Consider the following 26,514-nt stretch of genomic DNA (forward strand, 5'->3'; position numbering starts at 1 on the left):
TTTATTAAGACGTCTCTTTGTCTGGGGGAAAAGCACAATAACCACTGACAGCCTTCAAGAGGAGGCCCCCATGTAAAAGTGAAGTTTCAGTTAATGTGTTAGAAGGTTATAGGTGAGAGTTATAGGACAAATAAATCCCACACTTTTGACAATGACACAAAAACAGTTTAGGAACAACTCAATAAAACATGAAGAACAGCACAAGGTGTTGACCTGGCCTCCAAATTCACTAATAACAAGCTGTGGAGTACTATTAAATGCTATTGATGGTGCTGAGTTGCTGCCTGTTTTTATACAGGCTATACATATGCAGCCTGACACAGGAACACACACAAAAACACTTCAGGAACAATTAAAAAAAAAACAAAAAAAAACATGAAGAACAGCACAAGGTGATGACCTGGCCTCCAAATTCACTAGATCCCAAACTGATCAAGTATGTGTGGGATGATCCACAGAGGCCCCTCCCCACAACCCATAGGATCCAAAGGCCCCTCAGAAGGCCCATGTCCATTCTCTGATGAGTCACAACCGTTTTAGAGGCACAAGGGAAATCCACACAATATTAGGTCATAATGTTATGCTAGATCAGTGTGTATATATACTGGTGTTCATTTTCCCGAGTGGGGTATACTCTGCATATTCATGTACGCTGGAAACAGTACATGCACGTATTGTACCAGACATTTCTGGCTCTGCTACAGACAGGAAGGTAGAGAATGGGACCAAATGTAGAAAGTTGCAGTTCGTGGTTGCCATCTCAAATCACCTCCGCTTCCGGCAGCAATAACTCCTGCATCATTGAAATTCAGCTGCGTTCCGTACCAGTATTTACGGGAGTCACCAAATCAACAAAGGCTAGAATTGTAAAGAGTTACAACACCAAGGCAAAATAATCATGCTTGCACTGTTCACGGATAAAGTAGCGCGTCCAATATTTTATATATATATAAAATATATTGTATATTTTACAAAGACAATCTTACTTTGCAGGTCTCCCTTTCTAAAAAAAGTCCAATAATTGTATCGGACTGCTAGTGCAATAGATCACACCGGTCTTCTGTCATATTTGTGGTCAAAACTTCTGCACTCTCAGATCGTAGAAGTCGGGGCAGCTATGAGTTGATTTCTTCTCTTTGAAATAAAAGCTTTCAGTGAGCCTTTATGGCTTGGCTTGACCTCACACACAAAAATAAAGAACAAATGATGGAAAGTAAACGGTAGCGATGACGCAGAACAAGAAATACAGCAATAAACAAAGGTAGATGGCAGACGTGTCAAGCTGTAGTTCAGAGGAGAGATGGCATTCGCCTGATAAGAACCCTTCTTGATCTCAGTGCTTCTTCACCGAGAGTCCTCCACTTGTGGCTCCCCTAATACTCCGAACTATCTGTCTCCACATCCGGAAAATAAGACTCCGCTACCAGACTCTGTAGTGCCTTTGACGCTCCAAAATAATTACACCATGTTCCCAAGCGGGGGGTTAGGATATCTACAACTGCGAGCATCAAAGCGGTGCCTTTTTCACGGCCTCTTGAATCGAGCCGCATCTAGACTTTGAAAAGGGATGCGCTGTGCGTGTTCACACTCTCAGATTATTTCAGATAATTCCCCAGCTCCTCTCATCCAGTCGCTCAAATTTGAAGGAGATTTTTTTTCTCTCTCTCTCTCTCTCCCTCTCACAAGACATTCGTATCAGTTAATTATGAAAAGGTAGCAGGCTGAGAAAATGAGATGTCACCCTAACGGTGCACGGACAGGACGGGCTGTGTGCGTTTGTGATTTGTGCTGCGTCTTGTTTTTGCTTTCATTATTACGGGAGTAAAGCGCCATGTGTGGCAGGGAGCGTAATTATAACTTTGACTTTCTAATCTGTCTGATTACAGCGTCATCTCTGCATCCATTTGCAATCATTCTAATAGCTTGGGTATTATCTGGAGGAAATTAGAGATAATCGGCCGGTTGACTGAGGATGTCGGCATGTACAGGAGGCCGTGGTAGGTCGTGGTTCCGTTGATGCCTCGTCGAGCAAATAGATGGTTTGGCATCCTTTCACATGTCACCTGTTTGAGTCAGCTGAAACCGATTCTGGTGCATTTGCCAGTTTATTTAGGGTGGCTTGAAAGCCGTCAATCAAACTCCAGTGCAGACTAATCAAACAGACCAAGACACGCTAGAAAGAAGGACCTGGTTCCATTTGGACACCGGTGTGGGTTTGTGGTTGTGAAAGCACTACAGAAATTGTTGATCTATAGTTTAGTCTTGTTACCGATGGCGCTGGTCTTGTGCTTTTGGCCAGTATAGCTCTGACAAACCAAGGCTAGATTCTACAAGACCTTGATAGGTGGAATTTTTCCACAAGACATTAACCGAGGATGTCGGCACGTACAGAAGGCTGTAGTAGTTCCGTTGATGCCTCGTGGAGCAAATAGGTGGTTTAGCATCTTTTCACAGTACACCTGCCAGTTTGGGCCAGTTTATGTAGGATGGCTTGAAAGCCATCTGTCAAACTCTACTGCAGACTAATCAACCAGACCAAGACTCGCTGGAAACAAGGATCTGGTTTCTTTTGGATAAGTGGCACTGGTTCTTCAGTTTTGGCCAGTACAGCTCTGCCACACCAAATCATAGACACATCCTATGAGTGCTGGTTGACCGAGGATGTTGACATGTACAGAAGGCTGTAGGAGTTCTGTTGATGCCTCGTGGAGCAAATAGACAGTTTAGCATCCTTTCACATCTTACCCGTTTGGGTCTGTTGAAACCAATTCTGATGGAATTTCCAGTTTGGTCTAGTTTATTTAGATGGCTTAAAAAGACGTCACTTAAACTCTACTGCAGACTAATCAACCCAAGACAGGCTAAAAAGAAGGATCCGGTTTCCATTTGCACTGGTGTAGGTTTTCAGTCTTGTTACCGGTGGCACTGGTCCTTAGCTTTTCATCAGTACAGCTCTGGCACACCAAACCATACACTCTATAAGACCTCGAAAGGATTTATGTGGTATCTTTCCACAAGACATTAGCAACATCCTATAAGTGCAACAAGTTGTCACAGATTGAAAATTTGTCCCTCCATGAACTACTGTTGGTAGCCCCACTAGCCATAACATGCTCCAACCCAGTCGTCCCGCAAGAATGATATGACCCTTTTCAAATTTTCTGAAGACTTTACAAATTCCTCTTCTTTGCCTCATCCAGCAAGTCGACAATACGAAGTGGGAGTTCACCTACCATCTAATATATCCCTGTAAAGAAACGATCAACAAAGTCTAGTTATTCTATGAGTGGTCAAAATGTTCTGGCTCATCTGGGTGAGATCACTGGTAAACTCTTGGGGAATGTTTTGTCACATTAGAAAAAATCTTTGAACACATCAGGCATTGTAGTGCGTAGTACTGTCTGCCGCAAAGTGAAGTGTGAAAAAGCACCTTTTGTGCCTTCCTGTATCTCTTTTGGAAACTTGTGTTGTTGTTGCTTGTGGTTGTACCCATGAAAAGTTGAAAGATGAAGTTGTGTCTAGAGCGAAAATAACCAATTCAAATCTTGCTTTCTTTCGCTCCTCCACACACACTCATTATAGACAATTACTAAGCGAACCGAGCCCCCGACTGATTGTACCGAGAAAAGTTGTCAGTTGAGTCGACAGCTCTTTGTTTGAGGCCTAGCAACAGCTTGTTTAGCAGCTTTGTGCAGCCGTTCTGTTTTCCTCTCACTGTGCATGTTTACCTGTTGATTATCTTATTGTAGCACTTGTTAGAACATCATTGAAACACACAGCCCGAGGCCCCGCGCTGCTCGGTTCCACATTGATCCCTCTCCATCACACAGTCACTCGTAGTCAGCACTGCTGCCACTGTTGTATGCAGGAGTTGTCGGCGCAGTAAATAAAGAAGAGCAGATGGCTGTCTTTGTTTGTTTCAGACTCTTCATTGAGTCTAAGGTTTGAAGAAATACAAAAACACGGTTCCACAAGGATGATGATCTCATGATTAGGAAAATGTGTTCTTACGTAACCCTGGCTGGTGGGGTGGGGGGATTGGGACTGTAGGATCACTGGCTTGCATCCTACATCTACATCCGTGCTCTAAGAATGATAGGTTCAAAATGTGTACCTGGACATTAAAGCTGGTTTATGTTAAGCTAACCCGTTTCCTGAAGGGTAAGATACTATTTAGTTGATATGCTAGCCATGAGTAGGGTTTTGTTTTATGTAACTTTTTGTTTTTACTTTCTACTGGATTTGACGTTAATGCTTTGATTTCAGTGTTTATGAAAATCATTGACATTAACTTCATGTGTAAGCAGACAGCCACATTGTTTAAACCATTTCTTTCACTGGTTTTCATTTTGAAAGGCAAATAAAAGAACACTACCACTCAAAGCATAGACTGTAGAAAAAAATGGATGACGCATCACTTTTGTTTTCCCATTGGTCAAACTGACGCTAGTATCCTAGGGTTATGGGTGGTGCCATCTTGCGAGTTTGGAGCCATAGTCTGCGCGGTACTGTCCGATAGTGGAGCAGCGTTAGCCATGGCTTGCCCATACTTCCTCAAGTTAGCATTAGCGTTTGATTAATACTGCACAGTTACCTCCACCAGTTACAAATAAAGCCGGATTATACGCTATAATTTTTTTTCCTACTCTCAAAGCCCAACGGGAGCGCTTTACAGAGAGGTTGTCATGGCAACAGTTTTTCAACATGATGTCACATCCTGTTTCTCTAGCGTCAAATAACTAAGACGGAACTTCTCAGAAAACTTAACTTGAACATGCATCAGTATTATATTAACTACATAAATGACGGAAACCATCTTTGGAAAAAGCTTAGCAATTATTATTAAAACATATATATTTCTATTTAGTGTACTTTAGTGTTTTAGTTTTAGGCCCAAGTTCCATCCACTAACACGGAGGAGGCGGAGCTTCTGACCTATACTACAGCCAGCCACAAGGGGGAGCTCCACATGCTTTTGAGGAGCTGTCATGGTGTCCATGGTGTCCATTTTTTTTTTACAGTATTAATCCAAACTCTTTAAATACCAATTGGACAAGGAAAGAAGTCAATTTCTTGAGACATAATATAACCATTACTGACAAGCAACTCCATCTGAAGGCAGTTTCACATTTCTCAGTCTGATTATTGACGATTGTGAACATTTCCTCTCTCTCTCCACAGGTTCAGTATTGACGAGGGGCGGACGTGGAACGTTCACAACTTCACCAGCACCTCTGTGTTTGTCGATGGACTCCTGAGCGAGCCAGGGGACGAGACCCTGGTCATGACGTGAGTGAAAAAAAAACTCAATTTTCAACGAGGCAAAAATGTTCCCTCGCAAAACTGCTGCAGGAATAATTGATAGCAGATCTACGTGGGCTCAGACGAATTCACTCAAAATGGTCTGAAAACTTTTTAAAAAACAATAATGGAAAAAAAAAAGGAAATCTGAGCTGCCATCGATACATTGCGGTGAAGGTTATAATGTGTCCTGCTGGGAGAACTACGTGGAAGCAGAAGTTAAACACATGGACTCCCCTACATCTCCTATAGTTTAACTCTTTAGTGCTCCCTTCACACTTCATGCTCCCTGCTTGGTTCTAATGAGTTGTCTGAGAGGATCTGCCAGGCTGTACACTACATTCGAGGGAGCTCAAGTTTCTCTTCCATCACAACAATTCCCTCTCGATCTGCTGGACCGCGGAGCCCAATTTCGCGGCGCTAACAGCAGCTGCTCTCACTCCTGATTTCCTGCAAAGCCGTCCTCTCTCTTCACCTCCCGATTGCCATTACAGCAGGGGTTGATGGGAGAGGGGCCCGCATGTGCCCCCTGCTCTCCCTCCCTGTCTTGCTTTTCCCCTCTCTGACATTTCATTCCTACGGTTGTGCGCTGAATTCGGGCGCTCGGTGTGTTCCTCTCTGCTGGGCTTCTTGCCAGACACCGCCAGGCTTAGACGAGTACAGCAATCTGGCACAGGTACTATTTTATTTTAGATATCAGTCTTCGGTTTTCATGTGTTTTTCATATGGTGGATTGAATGTATTATAGAAATAGTAAAATAGAAATGATCAGTGGGAGGCCTACACGGGTTATTTATAGGATTCAAGACCTTATCTATAAAGTATGTTTGCATATGTCGTACAATTAGCATTTTAGCTCTTTGCGTGTATCCTAACAGCTGAGCTGATTTAATTATCTGCATATGCAATGCCCAGAGGATACATCCAACTCAATAACAGTTCAATTTGTTCATGACAGCTGTGGAAAGACAAATGTTTACTTCCAGTCAGTCTAAACTTTGCCTCAGGGTTAATGCTGATGTGCTGATATGTTAAATACACAGATCAGCCACAACATTAAAACCACTGACAGGAGAAGTAAATGCCATTGACCATCTTGAGACAATTCAATGTTCTGCTGGGAAACTTTTGGACCTGGCATTTACTGGTGTGTACTATTAAATGCTACTGATGGTACTGGGTTGCTGCCTGTTTTTATACAGGCTATACATATGTGGCCTGACACAGGCACACACACAACAAAAAACGGTTTAGGAACAACTCAAAAAGATATGAAGAACAGAACAAGGTACAAGGGAGACCTGCACAATATTAGGAAGGTGGTCATAATGTTATGCCTGATTGGTGTAAATTCATGTGCACCCTCTTAGGTTGTCTCAAAAACAGCATACTAAGATTTGTCCAAACTTTCAAAACAAAAGTCTAAAAAGTTCTGACTTTTGGTGCAGGTACTAAACTTCCCAAATGTACCAAATGTGCCTGACGGTTTGCCGGCAAATGTTGCCAGTTCGATATAAATGTTGGAGGTCTCGAATGAACAGATGACAGGCGAAAACCTGGGTTTGAATAAAATATGCAGAAATGCAGTGTGTGCCTTTGCCGGCAGAGAGGCTGATGCTGTCAGTCAGTGACAACCCTAAAGCTACTTGGGGGGGGGGAAACAGACGATAGGAGAGGATGTCAAAGGGTTAAGACAGACGTTGAATCTGAACCTGATGGCTCTGAGCAAAGTACTTCGAAATCTGACAAGCTTAGATTCCGCCGTCTCTACATTTCACTTAAGGTTTTATATAATAAACCCTTCTGATTAGCTCACAGCAAAGGAAAATTATACCTTTCCACCCAAGTAGTGCTTCAGATCGAAGTTTGTCGTAGACTTGAATCACTGCTATTGGTGTCTGAAATTTCGGACCCCCTACTAGGAAAAGTGCTCTGGAATGCCACTTGAAGCCAGAGGTCCTACTAGCGAAGTCGGGGCAAATTGGTCTACCCCGACTTCACTGAGATGCAGCAGCCTGACGTCACGGAACAATGGCGGCGCCAATGGAGATGCACACCGTGAATACTAAAACATAATTTGAATCTGTTTTATTTTTTGGTCATACTAGATGTCGTCATATTACACAACATGACTTTTGCGCTAGGATATGCCGCTATAATCTCTCTGCTTGAAGTTATTAGATGAAGTGTAGCCTAAAAAAAAGCAACGAACGAGTCTGACAGAAAGAGAAGGTTAGGGTTAGGGTTAGGGTTAGCGTTTGTTGAGTGTCTACCGTTAGCTTTCAGCGCAAAGAGAAGTATATTACCTATAGCTGGTGGAAAAACTTTGGGAGACCAAAATTTCGATCATTGTCAGTAGCTTCGGAAACAAAGCAAATATTATCTTCATCATGGTCGGCCATGTTTGTTGTTCACGTTCAACGCCGTTCTCCTTGAACGCCTTGACGTCGCATCCAGCACACTCCAAGCGGGATAGCATTACACAAATCTGAATCTGGCAATTTCCTCGGCAAGAAAAATCTAAAAATATATTAAATCCTGGCCCAAAATGTCAGCTATCAGCAGCGTCAGACCCAGACTGTTAGACTTCAAGAGTTCATATCTTCGTAGGCATAAAGTCTGCCCTGTGTCTCTCTTCCCAAACCTCTCCATCAGTAAGTTAGCTTGAGTGAGACTTGTCACATCATCTAAGACTCCGGGCCCCGGCGAACAGATAAGACCGGCTCCCAGCTGTAATCCGCTGAGAAGGGCAAAGATATGGTCACACGCACACACACACAGATTCGCATATATATTTATATACATTGTCCATCTGGCTCCAGAGAGATAAGGTCGGCGGCCAAGGAGGGGTGTTGAGGGCAGCTCATGTCATGACAGATTAGCCGGGGTCTATTTCCTCGCCGCGGAGTTTCGATTTTTGACGGCGCAGCCCGCTGTCCCATAATGAAGTCTTTGAGCAGTGACTTAGCGCCAAGGACAGGTGGGTGAGCAGAGCCCGTCCACCACTCTCTCATACTAATGACAGCTGGTCAAGTATCAGAGACCGGAGCGACTAACAGAGGACCTCGTGACGGCGTACTCTGCCCTCTGCTGAACCGCGTGGCTCTCTTGTTTTCCTGTGCCACTAGAAACATCAAAAACAATAATTCCTCACATGAATCTGCGCGTTTAGTCTTATTCTGCACCAAAAAGCCTCCCAGAAATGACTTCCAAGACACGTCCCCGGTAATGTTTTCTCCTCTCCAGCTCCGCGTCTGTAACGAGAGGAACTGTTAATGAGTGTTTATTTGTTTTTTTTTCCCGCGGTGCTAATTGGAGTGTTGTTTGTCCACTAATAGAGCTCTTAAGGCTCGGGAGTGCCTGTTCAAAACTAGAGACACGAGATGAGAGCGATAACTGAGCCGAGATATCGGCGTGTGCAGCGATGCAAGCAAAAACTAAAATGATAGTCTGGCAGAAGCCCGTGGATTGACTCACATCACACAAAAAAACAAACAAACAAAACATGCTCATTTGCTCGCTCCTGTTTTTATGATTTGATATGCTGAATTTGAAGACATAAACCGATCAGGCATAATATTATGACCACCTTCCCAATATTGTGTAGGTCTCCCTTGTGCCTCCAAAACAGTTGTGACTTATCAGAGAATGGACATGGACCTTCTGAGGGTGTCCTGTGGTGTCTGGCAACACAATGTTGTTAATGGGTGGGGGCCTTTGAGGGGAGGGGCCTCTGTGGATCATCCCACAGATACTTGATCAGTTTGGGATCTAGTGAATTTGGAGGCCAGGTCAACACCTGGTGTTGTTCTTCATGTTTTTTTGAGTTGTTGATAAAACATTTTCTTGTGTGTGCTTGTGTCCGGCCGCATATGTATAGCCTGTATAAAAACAGGCAGCAACTCAGCTCCATCAATAGCATTTAATGGTACTCCACAGAGTGTTGTTAGATGGGATAGTGTAGCCAGGTATTTCTCTGAAGCCTTCATTGCTGCTATGGGGTGGAGGTGCCTGGTCAGGTCTAGGTGGGTGCTACATGTCTAAGTAACATCCACACCAATGAATGCCAGGTCCAAAGGTTTCCCAGCAGAACATTGAATTGTCACAAGATGGTCAATGTTATTCACTTCTCCCATCAGTGGTCATAATGTTGTGGCTGGTAGATTTACTGTCCGATACATTCAGTTTTTTATTTATTCATTTTTTTAAATAATGTGGTGTTCTTTTGGGTCTGTTGATGGGGTCAGACCCTCACTTGCCCTAGCCAGGTAAGTGGTCATTCCTCTAGGAATCAAAAAGCCTGTGAAAGTCCTACATATAGTTTTGATGGAGAAACGAATGGTAGAGAGGTGGAGGTGAGAAGTGAGCAGACTGCAGAGCAGCAGACAGACCCCCAGGTGAACAAGAAAAACAACAGGTGTTAAAAAAAAAAGTGAATTATGTGGAACGGCAACGGCATATGTGGGTCCACAGCTGAGACGTCCATCAATTCCCTCTAACGACGCCAGTCAAGGCGGCATTAGTCATGCTCGGTCGCGGGCCGCCACCAGCACAGAAACATATGTCAGAGCCGCCGACTTGAGTCACATCAGTCTGCTTCAAGGACGCCTCTGAGTGACACTCAGAGAAAAGACTGCTGAGCTCAGGAGCGGGCATGGTGTCCTTACCTGCGTTGGACTGTAGAGCAGCACCATCTAGCGGAGATGAGCTGGAACTGCAGCTATGTCAGGAGTCTGGGAAGGTTCTCAGTCATTCAGGTCATGGTATATCCAAAAACAAAAAAGGCAACTGGACTTGTGGAGTTTCTTGAGAAGACGTTTCACCACTCATCCGAGTAGCTTCTTCAGTTCAAAGGGACCAACTTGGATGAGTGGTGAAACGTCTTCTCAAAAAACTCCACAAGTCCAGTTGCCTTTTTTTTTTTTTTTTTTTTAAACGCCTTTTGGCTGTACTTTGTCCGGAGGTTTCGCCGCCGTGTGAGGAGTTGATTTTATTCTTCCCAGTGGAGTTATTACCCACATATAACCCCAACCGATCTAGGAAGATGCCCACCCACGCCGAGTCTGTTACCGTTACTGTTGCCAAGTGCTGGCTCATGACTACATCAGTAAAATTGCTTAGTTATTCAAATTGAAGATTAAATCCGTCTCGGGCTTGCGTCATATGAGAGAGATCGTGTCATCTGAGTAATCCAGTTGTTATACAGTGGGACAAGTAGATGGATAAAGGCCGAATATGTGATTTGAATGAGGTCATCCAGTGCTGCCTGGAACCAAACTTTGTAATGATTTGTAATTCAAACGTAAACTAATAGGACCCAAAGGCCCCCCACTAACAACATCCTGCTGCCAGACACCACAGGACACCCTCAGAAGGTCCATGTCCATTCTCTGATGAGTCACAACTGTTTTGGAGGCACAAGGGAGACCTACACAATATTATTAAGGTGTCATAACGTTATGCCTGAGAAATACAATCTACAATTCAGCGTTTTGTGTTCGCAGCGTGTTTGGCCACATCAGCTACAGGTCGGACTGGGAGCTGGTCAAAGTGGACTTCAGACAGTCCTTCACCCGCCAGTGCACCGAGTCCGACTACGAATCCTGGCTGCTCACGGACCTGCAGGTAATGCCCTCCCAGATATCTTGTCACACTGGACCGCGTTAGAGCCGCAGGGAGCGTACGTGACACAAGTTGTATCGCCCCCAGGGAGAGAAGTGCATCATGGGCCAGGAGCGGACTTTCAGGAAGAGGAAGGACACGGCGTTCTGCGTTAAAGGGAAGAGCTACACCTCAACTCTCACCAACAAGTCCTGCCAGTGCTCGGAGAAGGACTTCAACTGGTGAGTCGCACGCTTAGAGATAAACTGAACAGACTAACAGACTATGATACATGAAAAATTATGCTAATTTCAATGTATCCCCTCGCCATGGATAATGTGATGGAAGTGTAAAATAATGCTTACTGTGTATCATAGCATAACTGGAGGTATAACCATATTAACAAGAGTTATAGATAGGTTGCCTTCACCTTTTATTGTCAGTCATTGCTTATATGAATACACCCATCAGTCCTCAAACCTGTTTGTCTGTCGTGTGTGTGCAGCGACTACGGTTTCGAGCGGTCACACTCGGAGGGCGACCGCTGCTTCGCCGACTTCTGGCACGATCCAGACTCCCCACCCGAAGACTGCCACCAAGGACAAAGCTTCGAGTCCAGCACTGGGTCCGTAAAAGCAAGCAGTGTTCCGGTCCCTTCTTCCCGGCTCACGCAGCCTCAATCTAATAAAGCAGTCCTCGCCCTAAAGCCGAATGATTTATGTCGCGGGGACTAAGTTTTTGTCTCAACAAGGGAGGCCCCAACTGGTGACACTGTATACAGTTTTAAATCACCTCATTAAGAGTGACGTAAAGTTGGAAAGCAGCAGGGAACTGTAGGGCTCGTGCCAAAAATACAGTTCCAGTATGCAACTCCCCCTCAGTGCTATTAAATGCTCTTACTGCATTTCTGTTTGGATCCAGATGCAACAAGTTTCAGACATATTTGTAAATTATAAGTATTAGTATTTTTGAAGTAAGGACATAGCCCTATTTGCAACACTGGCTCAAGTTATGTCTTTAATGCACACATAATATACTGATACCCTATTCTCAGATTCTTTGCCAGATTTGTATAGTGTTTCTTTCAGTGGGGGGCCGTTCATTTTCCACCTAGGCCTTCACTGAACTCCAGCCTTACTCAAAACTTCTCTTAATACAGCCGTTATGGCGCCACTGCTATGGAAACCATCAACATCAAACAGACACACGATAAAACAGGACATTGCATCTCATACAGCAAGATGAATGCCATTACACTCACATCAAATCCAGCAGAAGCATCAACGTCGACCCAATAAAAGGGCAAAAATATACACAAAAGATTTAAATATAATTAATTTCACTCACCAGAACTTCAGAAACAATTTAGCGTTCTCCTTGGAGCCTGTCAACCAAGGGTAGCGCTCATAGTTGCTGGCCTGAAAGTTTTCCTGGCTGGGCCAGGCCAGCTAGCTAGCTCCAGGATTGGGCGGCCTTTCCTTACAATATTCAGCTTTTCCTTCAAAGTCCGCCGCGAAAATGACTTTCTAAGAAGATCTGCAACCAAATCGCTTTAATTGTGAAGGCCCATGCAGAGTTCTTTGACTCCGGCAACACAACGCTGAGATATGATCGGATAAAAGCTCTAATGCAAAGTTGCACTGCCAGTAGCACCGCAGCTGAGAGACAGACAAGCCATAAAATGAAAAGAATAGGCTTTTGGGAGTGATCTAAGAAGATTAATGGGAAAATATTGAAATGTCAGTGATTTTGATAAAGTTCAGGCCAGCTGAGAAGGCTTTCCTGGCCCTGACGCGCCACCACTGGTTTCTCACACTCGCTCTGTCCTCTGCCGTGTTCCAGTTACAGGAAGGTGATATCCAACACATGCGAAGGGGGCCTAAACAAGCAGCAGAGTGCGAAACAACACAGCTGCCCCCTGCTCCCCCCTAAAGGACTACAGGTCGGCATAAAAGGGCAGATGCTGGCCGTGGCGCCCGGTGACGACATCACATTCATTGTGCACCAGGAGCAGGTGGGATGAAAGCTGTTTTCCCTCGCTGGTCCGTCATTTGCTCTGAAGCAGGTGGCCCTGATGCAGTTGTTCCTTCCTAACAGGGTGACACCAGCAGCACCAAGTACCAGGTGGACCTGGGTGACGGGGTTCGGGCCATTTACCAGAACCTGACGGTGACAGATGAACCCATCCAGCACCGCTATGAAAACCCGGGTGTTTACAAGGTCACTGTGAAGGCCGAGAACCTGGCAGGGCACGATGAGGCCACCATGTACATCCAGGTCACAGGTCAGTCTCCTATTTAGCAACCTTACACCGATCAGCCACAATATTATGACCACTTACAGAAGAAGTAAATAACATTGACCATTTTGTGACAATTCAGTGTTCTGCTGGGGAATTGTTGGACCTGGCATTCATTCATGTGGGTGTTACTTAGACATGTACCACCCACCTAGACCAGACCAGGCACCCCCACCACATAGCAATGACACTCCTTGATGGCAGCAGCCATCCCCAGCAGGATGTAGCCACGCAAAACGTTTTAGGAACAACTCAAAAAAACATGAAGAACAGCACAAGGTGTTGACCTGGCCTCCAAATTCACTAGATCCCAAACTGATCAAGTATCTGTGGGATGATCCACAGAGGCCCCTCCCCTCAACCCATAGGACCCAAAGGCCCCCCTCAAACAACATCCTGTTGCCAGACACCATAGGACACCCTCAGAAGGCCCATGTCCATTCTCTGATGAGTCACAACTGTTTTGGAGGCACAAGGGAGACGGACACAATATTAGGAAGGTGGTCATAATGTTATGCCTGATGTTTTATTTAGCTATTACTTGACAACCCCAGGATTTTTATTTATTTTTTTGTTTCTTCTTAGCTTATACTTTCCACATTTCCAAAAATCATAACCACATTTCTTGGATCTAAATTTATTTTAACACCAACTAGAGAAGAAGCTGATGAAAACATCTTTTTTCATCAACTGCTTCACTCATCTCTGATACGTCTGCTCCAACCCTGCTGTTAAGACAGCTCTGAGTTTTACTTCAGTCGTAACTTTTCATTAGTTCCTTCTCAAGCAGATATTCTTTCCCCACACTTACTGTGTCTCAGATCGCTGGTTTCTTTTGAGTTGAAGCTGAGAATGAAGACTCCTGTGGGAGATTTACATCTTAAATCGGGTTTGACCTCAGATTTTGTATTTGTTTTGTCTTATTTGTAATATTTATTGAAATAAATCACTTCATTCAAGGCATCATTCCCATCTTATAGTGTTTTTTATGGATATCAATGGTAAATATTATGTTTTTTCCATCTCGTGCAGCCCCCCTACAAGAAGTGCACCTGGAAGTTGTTCCTATTGCTGGAAGGAACCAGGAGGTCAATCTGACAGCCTTAGTTCTTCCCACTGAGGCAAACCTGACTGTCTTTTACTGGTGGATAGGAGACAGCCTCCGGGTAAAGGACACGCTACACATGTCACCTCACATTATTGACTACAAAATGTCATACATGGAGAGCGATTAAATCTGCACTGGCTCAGCTAAGCACATTATAAAGCCGGTATATCCAACACGGTAGTCGACCAGACAGTTCTCTTCTTAGCTCTGTTTTTGGTCTCCACCAAATCCGGAGAAAAATATCTGACATGTTAGCTGCTACGGTAAATTCTCACATTGTTTTCTTACAGTTTGATGCTGAATCAGCAGAATTCAGAGTTGCTGCAGCTGGAAATTAAGTTAATAAGAGCAAATTTTGGCCCAACAGCCAAAACAATGGGCTAAAATAGGCACAAAAATTCATAAAGGTCAAGGAAACATTATGTGACGATGTTCTGTACTGTCACTACAAACTGAATATTTCATGAATAAAAATTGGAAAATTCCATTATTGCTTTAAAAACTATGTTTTAGGTCTCCCTGAAAGTTGTGAAGTTTGTGCTGACCTCCTGTGGGGAAGTCAAGCAACCAGGAAGTCTTGTCGCCTCCAGAATTTTCAGACACACCTTTTTTTAACTAACATGTCTGGCTTTATCGCACAGCCCATGCTGACTCTGCAGAACAGCCTCCTGACTCGGTTCCCAGAGACAGGAGAGGTGTCGGTCACCGTCCAGGCCTCCAACGGCCGGTCCATGGTGCAGGAGACCAGAACCGTCCGAGTCTACGGTATAAAAAAATAACGTTTTCATCCTGAACGTATGCTGTGAATCATAGAAACGTTAAAGTTTATCTTACTTACTTTATTTATGTATCTAGTTGCCTTGAATCTTACGCATTTGAGCAAAGTTTAGTTTAATTCATGTTATCATATCATTATTGTTCTTCTTGCCGGGGCCTGTACAAGAGCTTTCAACAACATCTTACTCTCTTCTCTTCAGCTGTTCTTATAGTCTGTGACTCATTCAGACACAGCCGAGGCAAACCTGCTGCCTGACATTCTCCGCTGTTGCCTTAAAATACTGTATGATCTCAGCTCTTCTTATTTGTAAGAATGTCAGAGGATGAAATGTGTCAGATTTTCTTTTTCTAAACAGATGTGCCTGTTTTATTTATAAGCTGCGAGCTTTTGTATCTTAAGAGAGTCACAGAGTGAGTACTCTAAGCAGCGCTGCAGTATTATAACATTTACAGCTGCTATCCATTTCAGTTAAAGTATTTTAACTGTAGTCGGCAAGCTGTATCCGTCTATTCGTTCTTACAGCATTCTTACCATGCACAGAGTGATTTTTCCACATATTACCTCTGAGGTGATAGCCAGCAATGCACAAGTGTCCATTCAGCTCATACAGTTTGTTCCAGCATCTCTGGTTTCCTTCTGTTTGCTGGTCAGAACTCACCACTCATTATGTAACATCACCTATTTCAGACGTTACCAATCGGAGTTTTGAATCGTAACAATCATGTTTGTTGACTATTCTTCTAGATAATTTCCAGATCATCCCCTTGAGCTTCAGCAGAGACCTGGACCACTTCAACCCAAACATCCCAGAGTGGAGGAACGACGTCGGCCACGTGGTCACCAAGCTATTGGCTAAGGTAGGTGGATAAGGGGATGAGGAGAGCAGCTTGGCCATCCCAACAGCCTTGTTGCTAGCCAGGCTAAAAATAGGTTTAAAAGCATTTGTAAGGTGACAGAAAGCTCAACGCACTGCAACGCAAGAAAGCACATGCAAGTAGACACGAGGAAAGGGTCATCAGTTTGGGAACACATGCCCTACAAATGCTCGCAGCGAACACTAGAAGAAGGACAGGGTTTCTCATACAATGTTAAAACTATCGCGGCCCATCAGGGTCCAATTTGCTCTGCCATGGTCTCATAACGAATTGGAAATATTTTTGCATGTTTTAAACAACATTGTGCTTGTGTTTTTTTTATTTTTTTCCTGTTGTTCCTGAAAGCATATCACCCTCCCCAAAGCCGCCCCACCCCCACCCACCCTCCACACACACTGGTCGCTCGGACAACTCACGTAGCATGTGAAGCTATTTGTGTTGTTCACTAATAAAAATTTGCGTTACTGCCACTTTTTAAAACCCGATGTTTGTGTTCTTGATTCTTTAGACTATGGAGATTTAGAATTATTCAAAGAGAGTTGGTAAAAACCTGGAGGAAACAACTCCAGACGTAACGTGTGCTAGCTTAAAGCTAGCTAGCAAAGTTAGACTGAAAGTCAGCTGTTTACTACAAATAATTTTTTATTCGCAGACACTTTACTTAATCTTACATACATTTTTCCATATATTACCTCCACGTCTCATCCGATTATGTGAATGAGATGCACAGGCTGCCGCTATTTGTTGCTTAATCCATTATCCGCGTTATTACGGTAATTTAAAGACGGACTGATACAAAATGTATGATCTTGGCTGGGATGCACTTGTTATTCAAAGTTTTAAAACTTTTGCAGTTAGACATTCGGTATTTGCAGCAACATTTTTTTTTAATGTGTTTGTGTTAAATCTATTTGCAGGCATTTTCCTAATTTGTAGTGCGTTGAGCTCTCTCAGCCACCATAGATTTGCCAAAAAAGGGCAGCATTAACAGCCATTTGTCAACCTATCAAATGTTAAGACCATTATTCAGTCTACGTTAGCTTTAGTAATTTAGCTGCTAAATGCTTTACTAAGTGCACCTGCAAATTTTTTTCAACTATTTATTGATGAGCAGGTGGCATCAAAAAATTAAGTTTCACAGCTTCTTTCTTTGTCATTGAATCTGTTGTTACCATGAAGAAAATGGATTAGCTTTAAGATGTGACTGACTTTTTAAACCCTGATTTCAGATCACAGGCGTGCCTCAGGAGTCTCTGGTTACCGTGGTGAAACCAGGCCTCCCCACCACAGCGGACCTGTACGTCCTCCCACAGGACACCACACCTGTCAAGAAGAGCATGTTTGTAGATAAGGTGCAGGCAGTACTCACATTCAGCATTAGGACATCATAAATCCCTTCTTCTTTTTTTTTTTAAACGTATTAATTATTTTGTTTTTCCTACCCATAGCGTATTCCAGCCATTATGCAGGCCTTCAATGACAACAATGTCAGCTTTGTTGTGCGAGGGGGACTCCAGGTGTTGGTGATGCTAGCTGACCCAAACTCAGGTATGCTTGTGTGCGCGTTACTTACCGTATAGTCTGCTTTTTAAAGCTACCACTACGTCATTTTTTTTAATGATAATCGCATGCTATTGGTTTATTTCCAATGACTAGGTCTAATTGCTAATGACTCAACAGCTACAGCAGCAGAGAATGGTGCGTTCATGAACCATCTACCTGCAGCTTTCCCTGTGAACACTCTAGCTTCAACTTTGACTTCCGTTTCTGCCTTTCCTGGTTGCCCACCAAATTTAAAAAAAAACAAATAAATCTCCTCCGATCTGAGCCTGTCTGTGCTGTGCTATGCTGCTGTTTTTTTCCACCTGATAACCCTTCCTTGTGTTCAAAATGGTCGTGCTTTCTGTGGAAGGTTGAAGTGTTTCTCGACATCTCTATCGCATTTTTCTGCCACCTCTGCCCCTTTGTTTCTGCTGTTTTTGACACAAGACCTCTCTTTGTCCTCTGTATATATATATTTCTTTTTCGTTTTATCTGTAATGCGTTCTTCACTGGTGTGTGTGTGTGTTGTTGTTGTTCACTCCAGGCTACCACGGAGCAGCTGGGAGTCCAGGTGTTTGGGCTCTAGCAGTCATTTTCCTAATCAGCATCATTGCCACTGGCTCCTTCATCCTCTACAAGTTCAAAAGGTGAGCTACAGTTTGTCATGTTAAAGAGCTGTGGCATGTCCGTCAGCCCTCACAGAGAAGATCCAGCCATGTCCAGTAGCACCTACTTAGTTTAAGGCACAACTCTAGTGTAACAAAAAAAAATTAACTAATAGTGTTTTATTCAGTTTTCAGAATTAGTTTTTCTACGATAAAACATTGGCAGTGTTTTTTCTTGGCTTATGTTTCAGTTTTTAGACATAGTATAGCATTGAGACATAGTGGATAAAATATATTTTGCAATATCAGAAGAAAACAAGATAAATGTTCTGGAAATCCAGTTTCTTTCTGTTACTTCTGTGACAACACGTCTTTAGCTTGCGGCACCTTTAAGACTCTACCTAGGAAAGGTGGTGGTTTAAGCTAAAAGCTAGGTTTGGTTGTTATAGTTGACCATGTTTTAGTACCATTTTCTAATTAGTACTAAAACTAAGTTTGATCGTAAAAAAAAATGCTGAATAACTGTTAATATTTAATGTAATTGTTAGTATTTTGGACAAGACGTTAGACATTATGTTCTGAACCATCTCATAGTCTCTGGGATCCACTTGAAAACTGACCTCATGGTGACGAAAAATGAGAAGATCCCCAAAATCCTTAGGTTTCGTCATCTTGTGAACATGAATGGGTCTGCCCAATTTTGTGGCACTCCAATACCACTAGCACAATTAATATTTGTCACAGTGTGTTAATGTTGTATCCCACTTCTATCACCTTGCATGACATCTCATATACTCTGAGTGATACCTTGAGTAACTGCATGCTTTCTTTTCACATCAGTAATGCACCAGCAGCACCTCCTCAAGTCCCGAACACAAATATCCACCCAAAAGTCACTTAAATTTAAACATGTGGTCCAGAACTACAGCCCCGTCTTACCAAAACAACAAATCCCACAGTCCTTGGCTTAGGACTGAGGATGCCTATCCCCCGCTGTTTTTCAGGAAGCTTCCAGGCAGCCGCAGCGTCTACGCCCAGATGCACAACGAGAAGGAGCAGGAGATGACCAGCCCCGTCAACCACAGCGAGGACACCCAGCACATCATCCAGGGCGAGGAGTTCATTGACGACGACCTGGACTCGCAGACTCTAGGTAACGCAGGAGGTAGCCCCGCCTTCCGTTCCCTTATAAGGACTACCACTAACCACTGCTACTAAAACTCAAGCCACTAACACCAGCAGCTAACACACACCAAGGTACTGGAGGACTTTCTCCTTTTCATCCTTATCACTGGTATTGCTTAAGGTCTTACAGATTTGCTGTTAATATTTAGATCTTTAGTGTTGGTCACAGGGATGTTTTTATGTTCATCACCTGCATGTACAAGCACGTCACTCATGTCAAAACTATTGTAACAGATGATGTTTTTGCCCCATAATGAGTAGGTAATGGGCAATCACATTCACATATGGGGTGAAGTTTGAAAGAGTTTGTGTATTATTGTGTTGTACTGGTTGATTATTTATAAATGTTAAAGCAATAAACTTATAAATCTCTTTTTTTTGTCATAGATTACAGTAAATAAGGACATTTCCATTTTCATTTCTTTATTTTAATAGAAATACCAGACATACGTTACGATATGACAGGACAAGACACGTATGATACTGTACGACACAACACAACATGTCACGTACGACACGGCGCGATACGATATGATGTGAATGATGCGACATGACATGTACGATACGTACGATATGACACGACACAACATGACATGACACGACAGGATATGATATGACACGATGTGTACGAGACCATATGACACATCACGTACGAAACCACATGACACTTACGACACAACACTTACGATATGTACGGTACGATACGATACGATACAACACGACACCTACCATACAATACGATATCACATGATACAACACATACCATACGCGGCATGTACAATACGTACGATATAATACGATACGATATGACACAACACGATACAATATGATATGATGGCTGTGCTTATGTTGGAAATGCTCCACGATCGGGAATGTAGTGAAAAGGCACCATCTAAATAACAACTTTTTTTTTCTTGTAGGATAGAGTTACTCTTTTACTTACCACTACATTGCGTTGTGACCAACACTTTAAGCTATCTGTATAAGTGATACTGTTCATTTTTGCATGGATGCTAAGATGATGCAAATGATTCAGATCATTCAAATGTGCTCTGTGGAGGTTTTGACTGCTAAGTTTAGAGCAATCCCTGATTCAAACTGATCCCAAAAGAGTTTAACGGTTTTTGTCATTAACGAAACAAAATCTGCCAAAAGTTGTCAAACGTGATCTTTCACTGCATTTCTTTATCGTTATAGTCCAGTGTTTTGAGGCAGTGAGTGGTAATTTCAGATGGTATTAATCAAGTGAAGCAAAGAGTACAAAATTTCCAAGTAGTGAAGCAGAAGTGGCAAGTAAACATAGGTTAGTTGTGAGGAGATTTTGGTGCAGTGTTCGCAGTTGGCACTGAATTTCAGATGTGATAATAATAATCAGCTTTTATTTGTACACACACTCACAAGGAATTTAAATTACAGTGGGCAGCCATGCAAGGCATCTGGGCAGCAGCTTTGAACGTTTACACGCGCAATATAAAGCATGAACAAAACTGAGAAAACATGTTTTGGCATGTACACATGGAGCTCCTTTTTAGCACATTATATTCTGTGCATGTAAATAATGCAGGTGTCAAACGCCGAATCAGTAGTGAGATGCGTTCAGGACCACAGGAATTCACAGAAGGTATTTTTTTTTTCATTGAGAAAACTCCACAGGGCACCTTTGAACCACAGTATGCCGTCATTTGACTTCTTATTCGTTTGCGTTGCTCATTTGTGTGCCCTTGTCCCGTCTCCTCTTTCCCCTTGTTGTTGCCAGGCAACCATTCAGGCGTGGTCCTGAGCATCAACTCCAGAGAGCTACACAGTTACCTGACCAGCTGATGGCTGCCGTGGCAACGCTGATGAGCTAGCCCGGGCCTAGCTGAGCTGGCTACCGAGCACAGGGACTCCACTCTGCCTTCCTCCTTCTTCTCTCCCTTTTTTTTCCTCCTCCTCCTCCTCCTCATGGGACACTTTACCTCCGACCCATGGCCTCGTCAACCCTTCTGCTCCAGCTTTCGTGTGATCGTGTGTGTATCGGGGGTGGGGGTGGGGCGGCTAAGCCTGGTGGAGGGACACTTTTATCTTTTGGAGACTGGAGACTTTTTTGCTTTTTCAAGGGTTGTGTTTCACTTTATTTCACGGCAGCACTGGACACCCAATGAGGATGAAGGACTTGATGGTTCATCTGTGTTTGTATAAAACAAAAAAACAAAAAACAAAAAAAAGAATAATAATCTGTGCGTACATTGTCTGTCACTTAACACACTTAAAATCAGCGAGCACGACTCACTGCACTGGTTTGAACCATTGAAGCCCGTAGCCACTGAGGGTTTGCGCCCAGAGACTCAAGTGCTGAGAAGATTTCTGTGCACTAAGGTTGCGTCAAGTCAAATGACAGAAAAAATAATAATAATTTGATTCTCTCCTTATGGTTTTCTTTCTTTTTACTCCACCCTACTACTCTCTCTTCAAAGGCAATAATAATCAGTGGAATGTAGGCTCTGATAAACCCTTGTGATTTTGCATATGAGCAGAATACGCATGCAAACACAAGGGGGCGGTGTTGCACTTTTCTTGAATTTCCACTTGCAGGTACTACAGCTCAGCTTCTTTGGAACATGCTACACTTTTCCGGCACCCTCACGCGTTCACGTCCCGGTATTCCCGTCTCGAAGTTCCACAGAGGTTCTGTGTGTGGTGTCCCAATCAGTACCACCTTTGTTCCGTCCCATGGTGCCTAAAAAAAACCGGCAGATCTGCTCAGTGACGTTGTCTGTCGTCGAGTCCTTTTGTTTCTTTAAAAAAAACAAAAAAAAACGGCGCAGCCCTTTTTCCTCTTCTCTCCTCTTCCTCCTGCTCCTCCTCCTCACACTTTCTACGTCAGAACAGACTGGTTCCTCTGGAGACAAAGGTTGCCGTCATGCAGGGAAGGTGTAGTTGATATATTTTACTGTATCAGCCTATATTAGGCGTAGCCTGCGGTGGAATTATGTCTCCTTCAAGGTTTGGTTTGTCGCATGTAAATGTGTAAATATGAACAGCGATCTCCACTTTGTAAATATCCCCCTTGACTCGTGTGTGAGTGTTTTACACTGCTACCAAAATACACAGCGTTTCTTTTTCTCTTCTGAGTTTCCTAAATCTGAAGAAAGTCTCACTGTTTCCAGTTTGTTCAACGCCACTGCCTGCTTCACTCATCTCAATTATTATTTTTTTTTGTAATTTTACAAATGAATATGAATATTTTACTGTCTTTAACTGGAAATCATTGCATTGTCTTCTAAAGATACTCACAGGCCACCCATATATATATATATATATATATATAATGGCATGCCGTTCAGGAAATTAATCTTTGAATATATGGAGTGAAACTTTGAATATATTGAATGAAACTTGACTGACGTCAGACTTTACGGCAGTGGCTGCGGCCATCTTGTTTAGCATCTTGTTTAGCGCGTCTTCATATATTGTTGAGATGCAATAAGAATCACCCACATTCATAGACCAATGCAGGCTGAATGTTTAGTTTAGTATTGAACGTATTTGATGATCGGCGACACATTGTCAGCTTTGGGCACGTCACTCACACAGCGGACTGCAAAAAGGAGCGAACTTCTTAGAAGAACGGTCAGGGTATTGGGCAGGGGTATCGGGAGGATTTTGGCCCGTACACGCATTCGCCAGTGTGTTTATCATGTCCTCATTAATATTGCCGCAACGAGATTGCGAGCGGCCTGACTCATTGTCACTCTGTCACTTTTTGCTGCAGCATCTACACGCTAAACAAGATGGCCACAGGCACTGCCGTGAAGTCTGATGTCAGTCAAGTTTCATTCAATATATTCAAAGTTTCACTCCATATATTTAAAGGTTCATTCCATATATTCAAAGTTTCATTCAATATATTCAAGTTTCATTCCATATATTCAGTTTCATTCAATATATTCAAGTTTCATTCCATATATTCAGAGTTTCATTCAATATATTCAAAGATTAATTTCCTGAACGGCATGCCATAATGTATATATATATATATATATGTGTGTGTGTGTATATATGGGTATTTTTGATACACTTGTTGAGTGTGAACACTGGTCAATGTTTCCGTTGCCTTTTGCCGAAGTCTTCTCGTTTGTTTGATTGCACTGATAGTGTAGTTGCTGTCGCCGCGTACCCGATGGCAGCTAAACAAGTCTGCAGACTCTGAATTCAAAGGTCTTTGGCACGAAAAGGCCTTTACAGACTACCGATGCTACCATGAGACGCCATGGCCAAACCATTGGTCCGTCCCGACAGCGTTCACTCGTTCTGGTTTACGCCCGTAGTTCATCTTTTGTACATATTCTGCCCATGTTCAGCTTGTTCTTAGTTTTCTAGTGATGTGTCGTCATTGTGTCAATGTCCCCTAAAACAGAGGGGTACGTGGGGATTATGATATACCAATGTAATAGTCGAGGAGTTTCACAGTTGATGGCACAGACGGTGTAATTTTGACCACGTTTCGTTTTTTGTTTTTTGCCTTCTTTTATTCTCTCTGCTGGTTTGTTTGAACCCTTGATTTTGCTATTAAAAACAATTGTGCGTCCTCATCAGGAAGCGTAGTGCACTCAACCTGCATCCTGGAATAAATCACTCCCATAACTTGAACGTCTCTCTGGTTTAAATCTTATCAGCCAGTCAGTCCAGAGCCACTGGTACTGCTCCCGGAAGTTCAACACTTGCAGAACGGAAAACATATTTTAACAGTAATGGTTGAACAAACGGACTTTTTCCATTCACTGCTGTACTCTGAATGTTAGGAGTTGTTGTTTTGAGGTGAACCCTGATGAAGCAATCTAATGTTTTCCCGCATTTGTGATACAAATCTCCACAGGTTACATTTTGTCCTACAAAAAGCTCAAACGTTTTTTTTTTTGTTTTTTTTTACAATTATGAAAAATATGTTTAAAAAAATATGACTATATTCTGTGTTGGCACTACAGTAAACCTGAGGCTCAATCATCAAAGCTTACATTTAATTAATTTAATTAGGTTACACTTGTATAAATCACCTAAGCACATTAGGGGCTGTACCGACTAGTCGACTTTACCACTGTGCCACGACGCTTTAAGCAGGAAGTCGACTAGTCGCCAATCACGTGACAATAACAACATGGACGTCTCCGAGAAGACAGATGAGGAGCCCAGTGGGTCACTGCAGCGGTTCATCAAGGGCATGGAAATACTTCACGAAAGATGAAGCCCATTCTACCGTGATGTGCAGAATATGTAAGTCACTCCTGAAATACAACAAATGTACTACTGCAATGCACACTCATCTGAAAAGGCATCCGCTAATGCTAGCAGAGGAACAGTAAAAATCCTCTCAACAGCAGTCAATTAACAATTTCACCAAACGTCCTACGATAACAGAGAGGAGGCTGCAAATCATCAATTTGCTGTTAAATTTCATTGTAAAGTTAACCCTAACCCTAACCCTAACCTTTAGCTGCTATACATCTATACACGGAAAAGTCTTCGGACACATACTATATTATCTTACAACACGCTGTGAAGTACTGTTAAATGCTATTGACGGTGTCGATATCTGCAGCGCACAGTATTGATGGTTGTGGAATGTTATTTTTTGTTTGTTTGTTTGTTTTTTGCGGAATGACAGCCACATATTACAAGTGTCAGACTGACTCGTTGTTGACGTGGTCTACGGCCGATAGTAGCCCGCGTTCAAGCTTCAAATAACTTACAGAAAATTCTCCATAGTTTCTTTTGTGTGAGACGCTACAATGTGTATTCAGGTCAAGAATCTAGATTTCATTGTTCAGAGCAGTGGTTCCCAAACTTTTTTGGCCGTGCATCCCCTTCTATGTCCCAACCGGGCTGACACACCCCCAATCCCCCACACCTTAAAAAAAACAAAAACGCAACAAGCTTTTTTATAGCCATATTAAAGGCGACGTGTTTAATCATGCTCAAATGACCAGAACACGTACACATATAACAAAATAATCACGATCACAACAACGCGCCCACACATTTGAATTCAACTGAAACACTAACATTTTCAATATAACGCAACAAAGTTACGCACAAGCTTCCACTTCTAAGAGCACCCCCTAGAGGCAGCTCTATGCGAGCACCCACCAAACCCTGGTTTAAAGCATTACTTTCTACTGTGTTTTTATGTGTGATGTCATCGACGACTCAACGTCGACTTCAGTCGACTTTAAAAAAAAAAAAATCCAGTCGTTCAACCCCTAAAGCACACAGACATCATAGATTTCAGATAAGCAGTTTAAATCTTAGAGATAAGATCTGGTTTGTTTTAAATACGTAATACACTACTCTATATGTTAGCCCACACACTAAACTAAAGTAAAGTTGTCTTTCAATGTCCTCTTTCACTACTTGTGGAAGACTTCCCCATCTGGCTGCTCTTTCCACTCCAGGGTGACTCCACTCCCTCCGTTCTCCTCCAGTCTGTCCTGGAGCTGGGAGACACACATGAAATAGGTTTGCTTAATAGGACTTAGATGCACGTCTGCATGGCTAGGTTAAAATTCCTAGCGAGCATCAAGTACCACTCTGAATCTGAAAAAAATAAAAAAGGTAATGAAAGTAATATCAGTCTGCCACAATTTTAATAACAGTTTATTGTTTTTAAGTGAAAACTATCAGTTTCTCAGATAATAATGGGCACTTGCTTTCTCTCCTCTCTGTGAAAGACTAGTTAAAGTTAGATAGACAACTTTATTGATCCCTTTGGGAGGTTCCCGCAGGGAAATTGACATTATAGTTAGACATTATAGTTAGACAGACAGAAAAAGAATAAAGAATGAGGATGCCAAGAAAAAATGACTGGATGTTGCAGCTTTTGAAAAATGATTCATCTGCAACTCAGTGTGACCTAAAACCCTTCAGATTGATACCTGCTATTTTTGTTTGAAATGACAATAGAAACCTCTTTTACCTTTGACCTTGACCTTTAGTGCTGCATTAAATGCCATCAATCACAATATTATTCTACACAGGCTGGAACATTCACTGGAATTGAAGAAACAGGCTTGGATGATTAGAATTTGTTGAAACAATGATTCTTCAAATTAAAGTCAGTCATGGAGTGCCACAAGGTTCAGTGCTGAGCCCGCTACTTTTCACATTATACATGTTTCCCTGAGGCAACACTGTACGCTGCTGTTAAGCATGGAACTACATTCTCCCCCTCAAACATGATGACT

General features: G+C 42.8%; 1 protein-coding gene across 10 annotated transcripts in view; it reads left to right on the forward strand.

Annotated features, from left to right (window-relative positions):
• sorcs2 (sortilin-related VPS10 domain containing receptor 2) overlaps positions 1-24,144 on the forward strand; it is a 327,128-nt gene extending 302,984 nt beyond the window's left edge. Inside the window, exons 14-28 of one of the 10 annotated variants that reach the window (XM_084547581.1) lie at positions 5,182-5,289; positions 10,806-10,926; positions 11,011-11,144; positions 11,408-11,527; positions 12,745-12,916; positions 13,000-13,186; positions 14,234-14,367; positions 14,951-15,074; positions 15,832-15,944; positions 17,192-17,314; positions 17,411-17,510; positions 17,619-17,660; positions 18,049-18,151; positions 19,069-19,366; positions 21,051-24,144. In XM_084547581.1, the coding sequence (XP_084403707.1) occupies positions 5,182-5,289; positions 10,806-10,926; positions 11,011-11,144; positions 11,408-11,527; positions 12,745-12,916; positions 13,000-13,186; positions 14,234-14,367; positions 14,951-15,074; positions 15,832-15,944; positions 17,192-17,314; positions 17,411-17,510; positions 17,619-17,660; positions 18,049-18,151; positions 19,069-19,327 (1,840 nt within the window). In that variant the 3' untranslated portion in view covers positions 19,328-19,366; positions 21,051-24,144. The remainder of the gene's footprint in view (positions 1-5,181; positions 5,290-10,805; positions 10,927-11,010; positions 11,145-11,407; positions 11,528-12,744; positions 12,917-12,999; positions 13,187-14,233; positions 14,368-14,950; positions 15,075-15,831; positions 15,945-17,191; positions 17,315-17,410; positions 17,511-17,618; positions 17,661-18,048; positions 18,152-19,068; positions 19,367-21,050) is intronic. The other 9 variants (XM_084547578.1, XM_084547580.1, XM_084547586.1 and 6 more) reach the window with 9 other exon arrangements.
• The last annotated feature ends 2,370 nt before the right edge of the window (positions 24,145-26,514 follow it).

Source organism: Chelon labrosus, assembly GCF_963514085.1.
Source record: "Chelon labrosus genome assembly, chromosome: 1".
NCBI classification, from domain to species: Eukaryota; Metazoa; Chordata; class Actinopteri; order Mugiliformes; family Mugilidae; genus Chelon; species Chelon labrosus.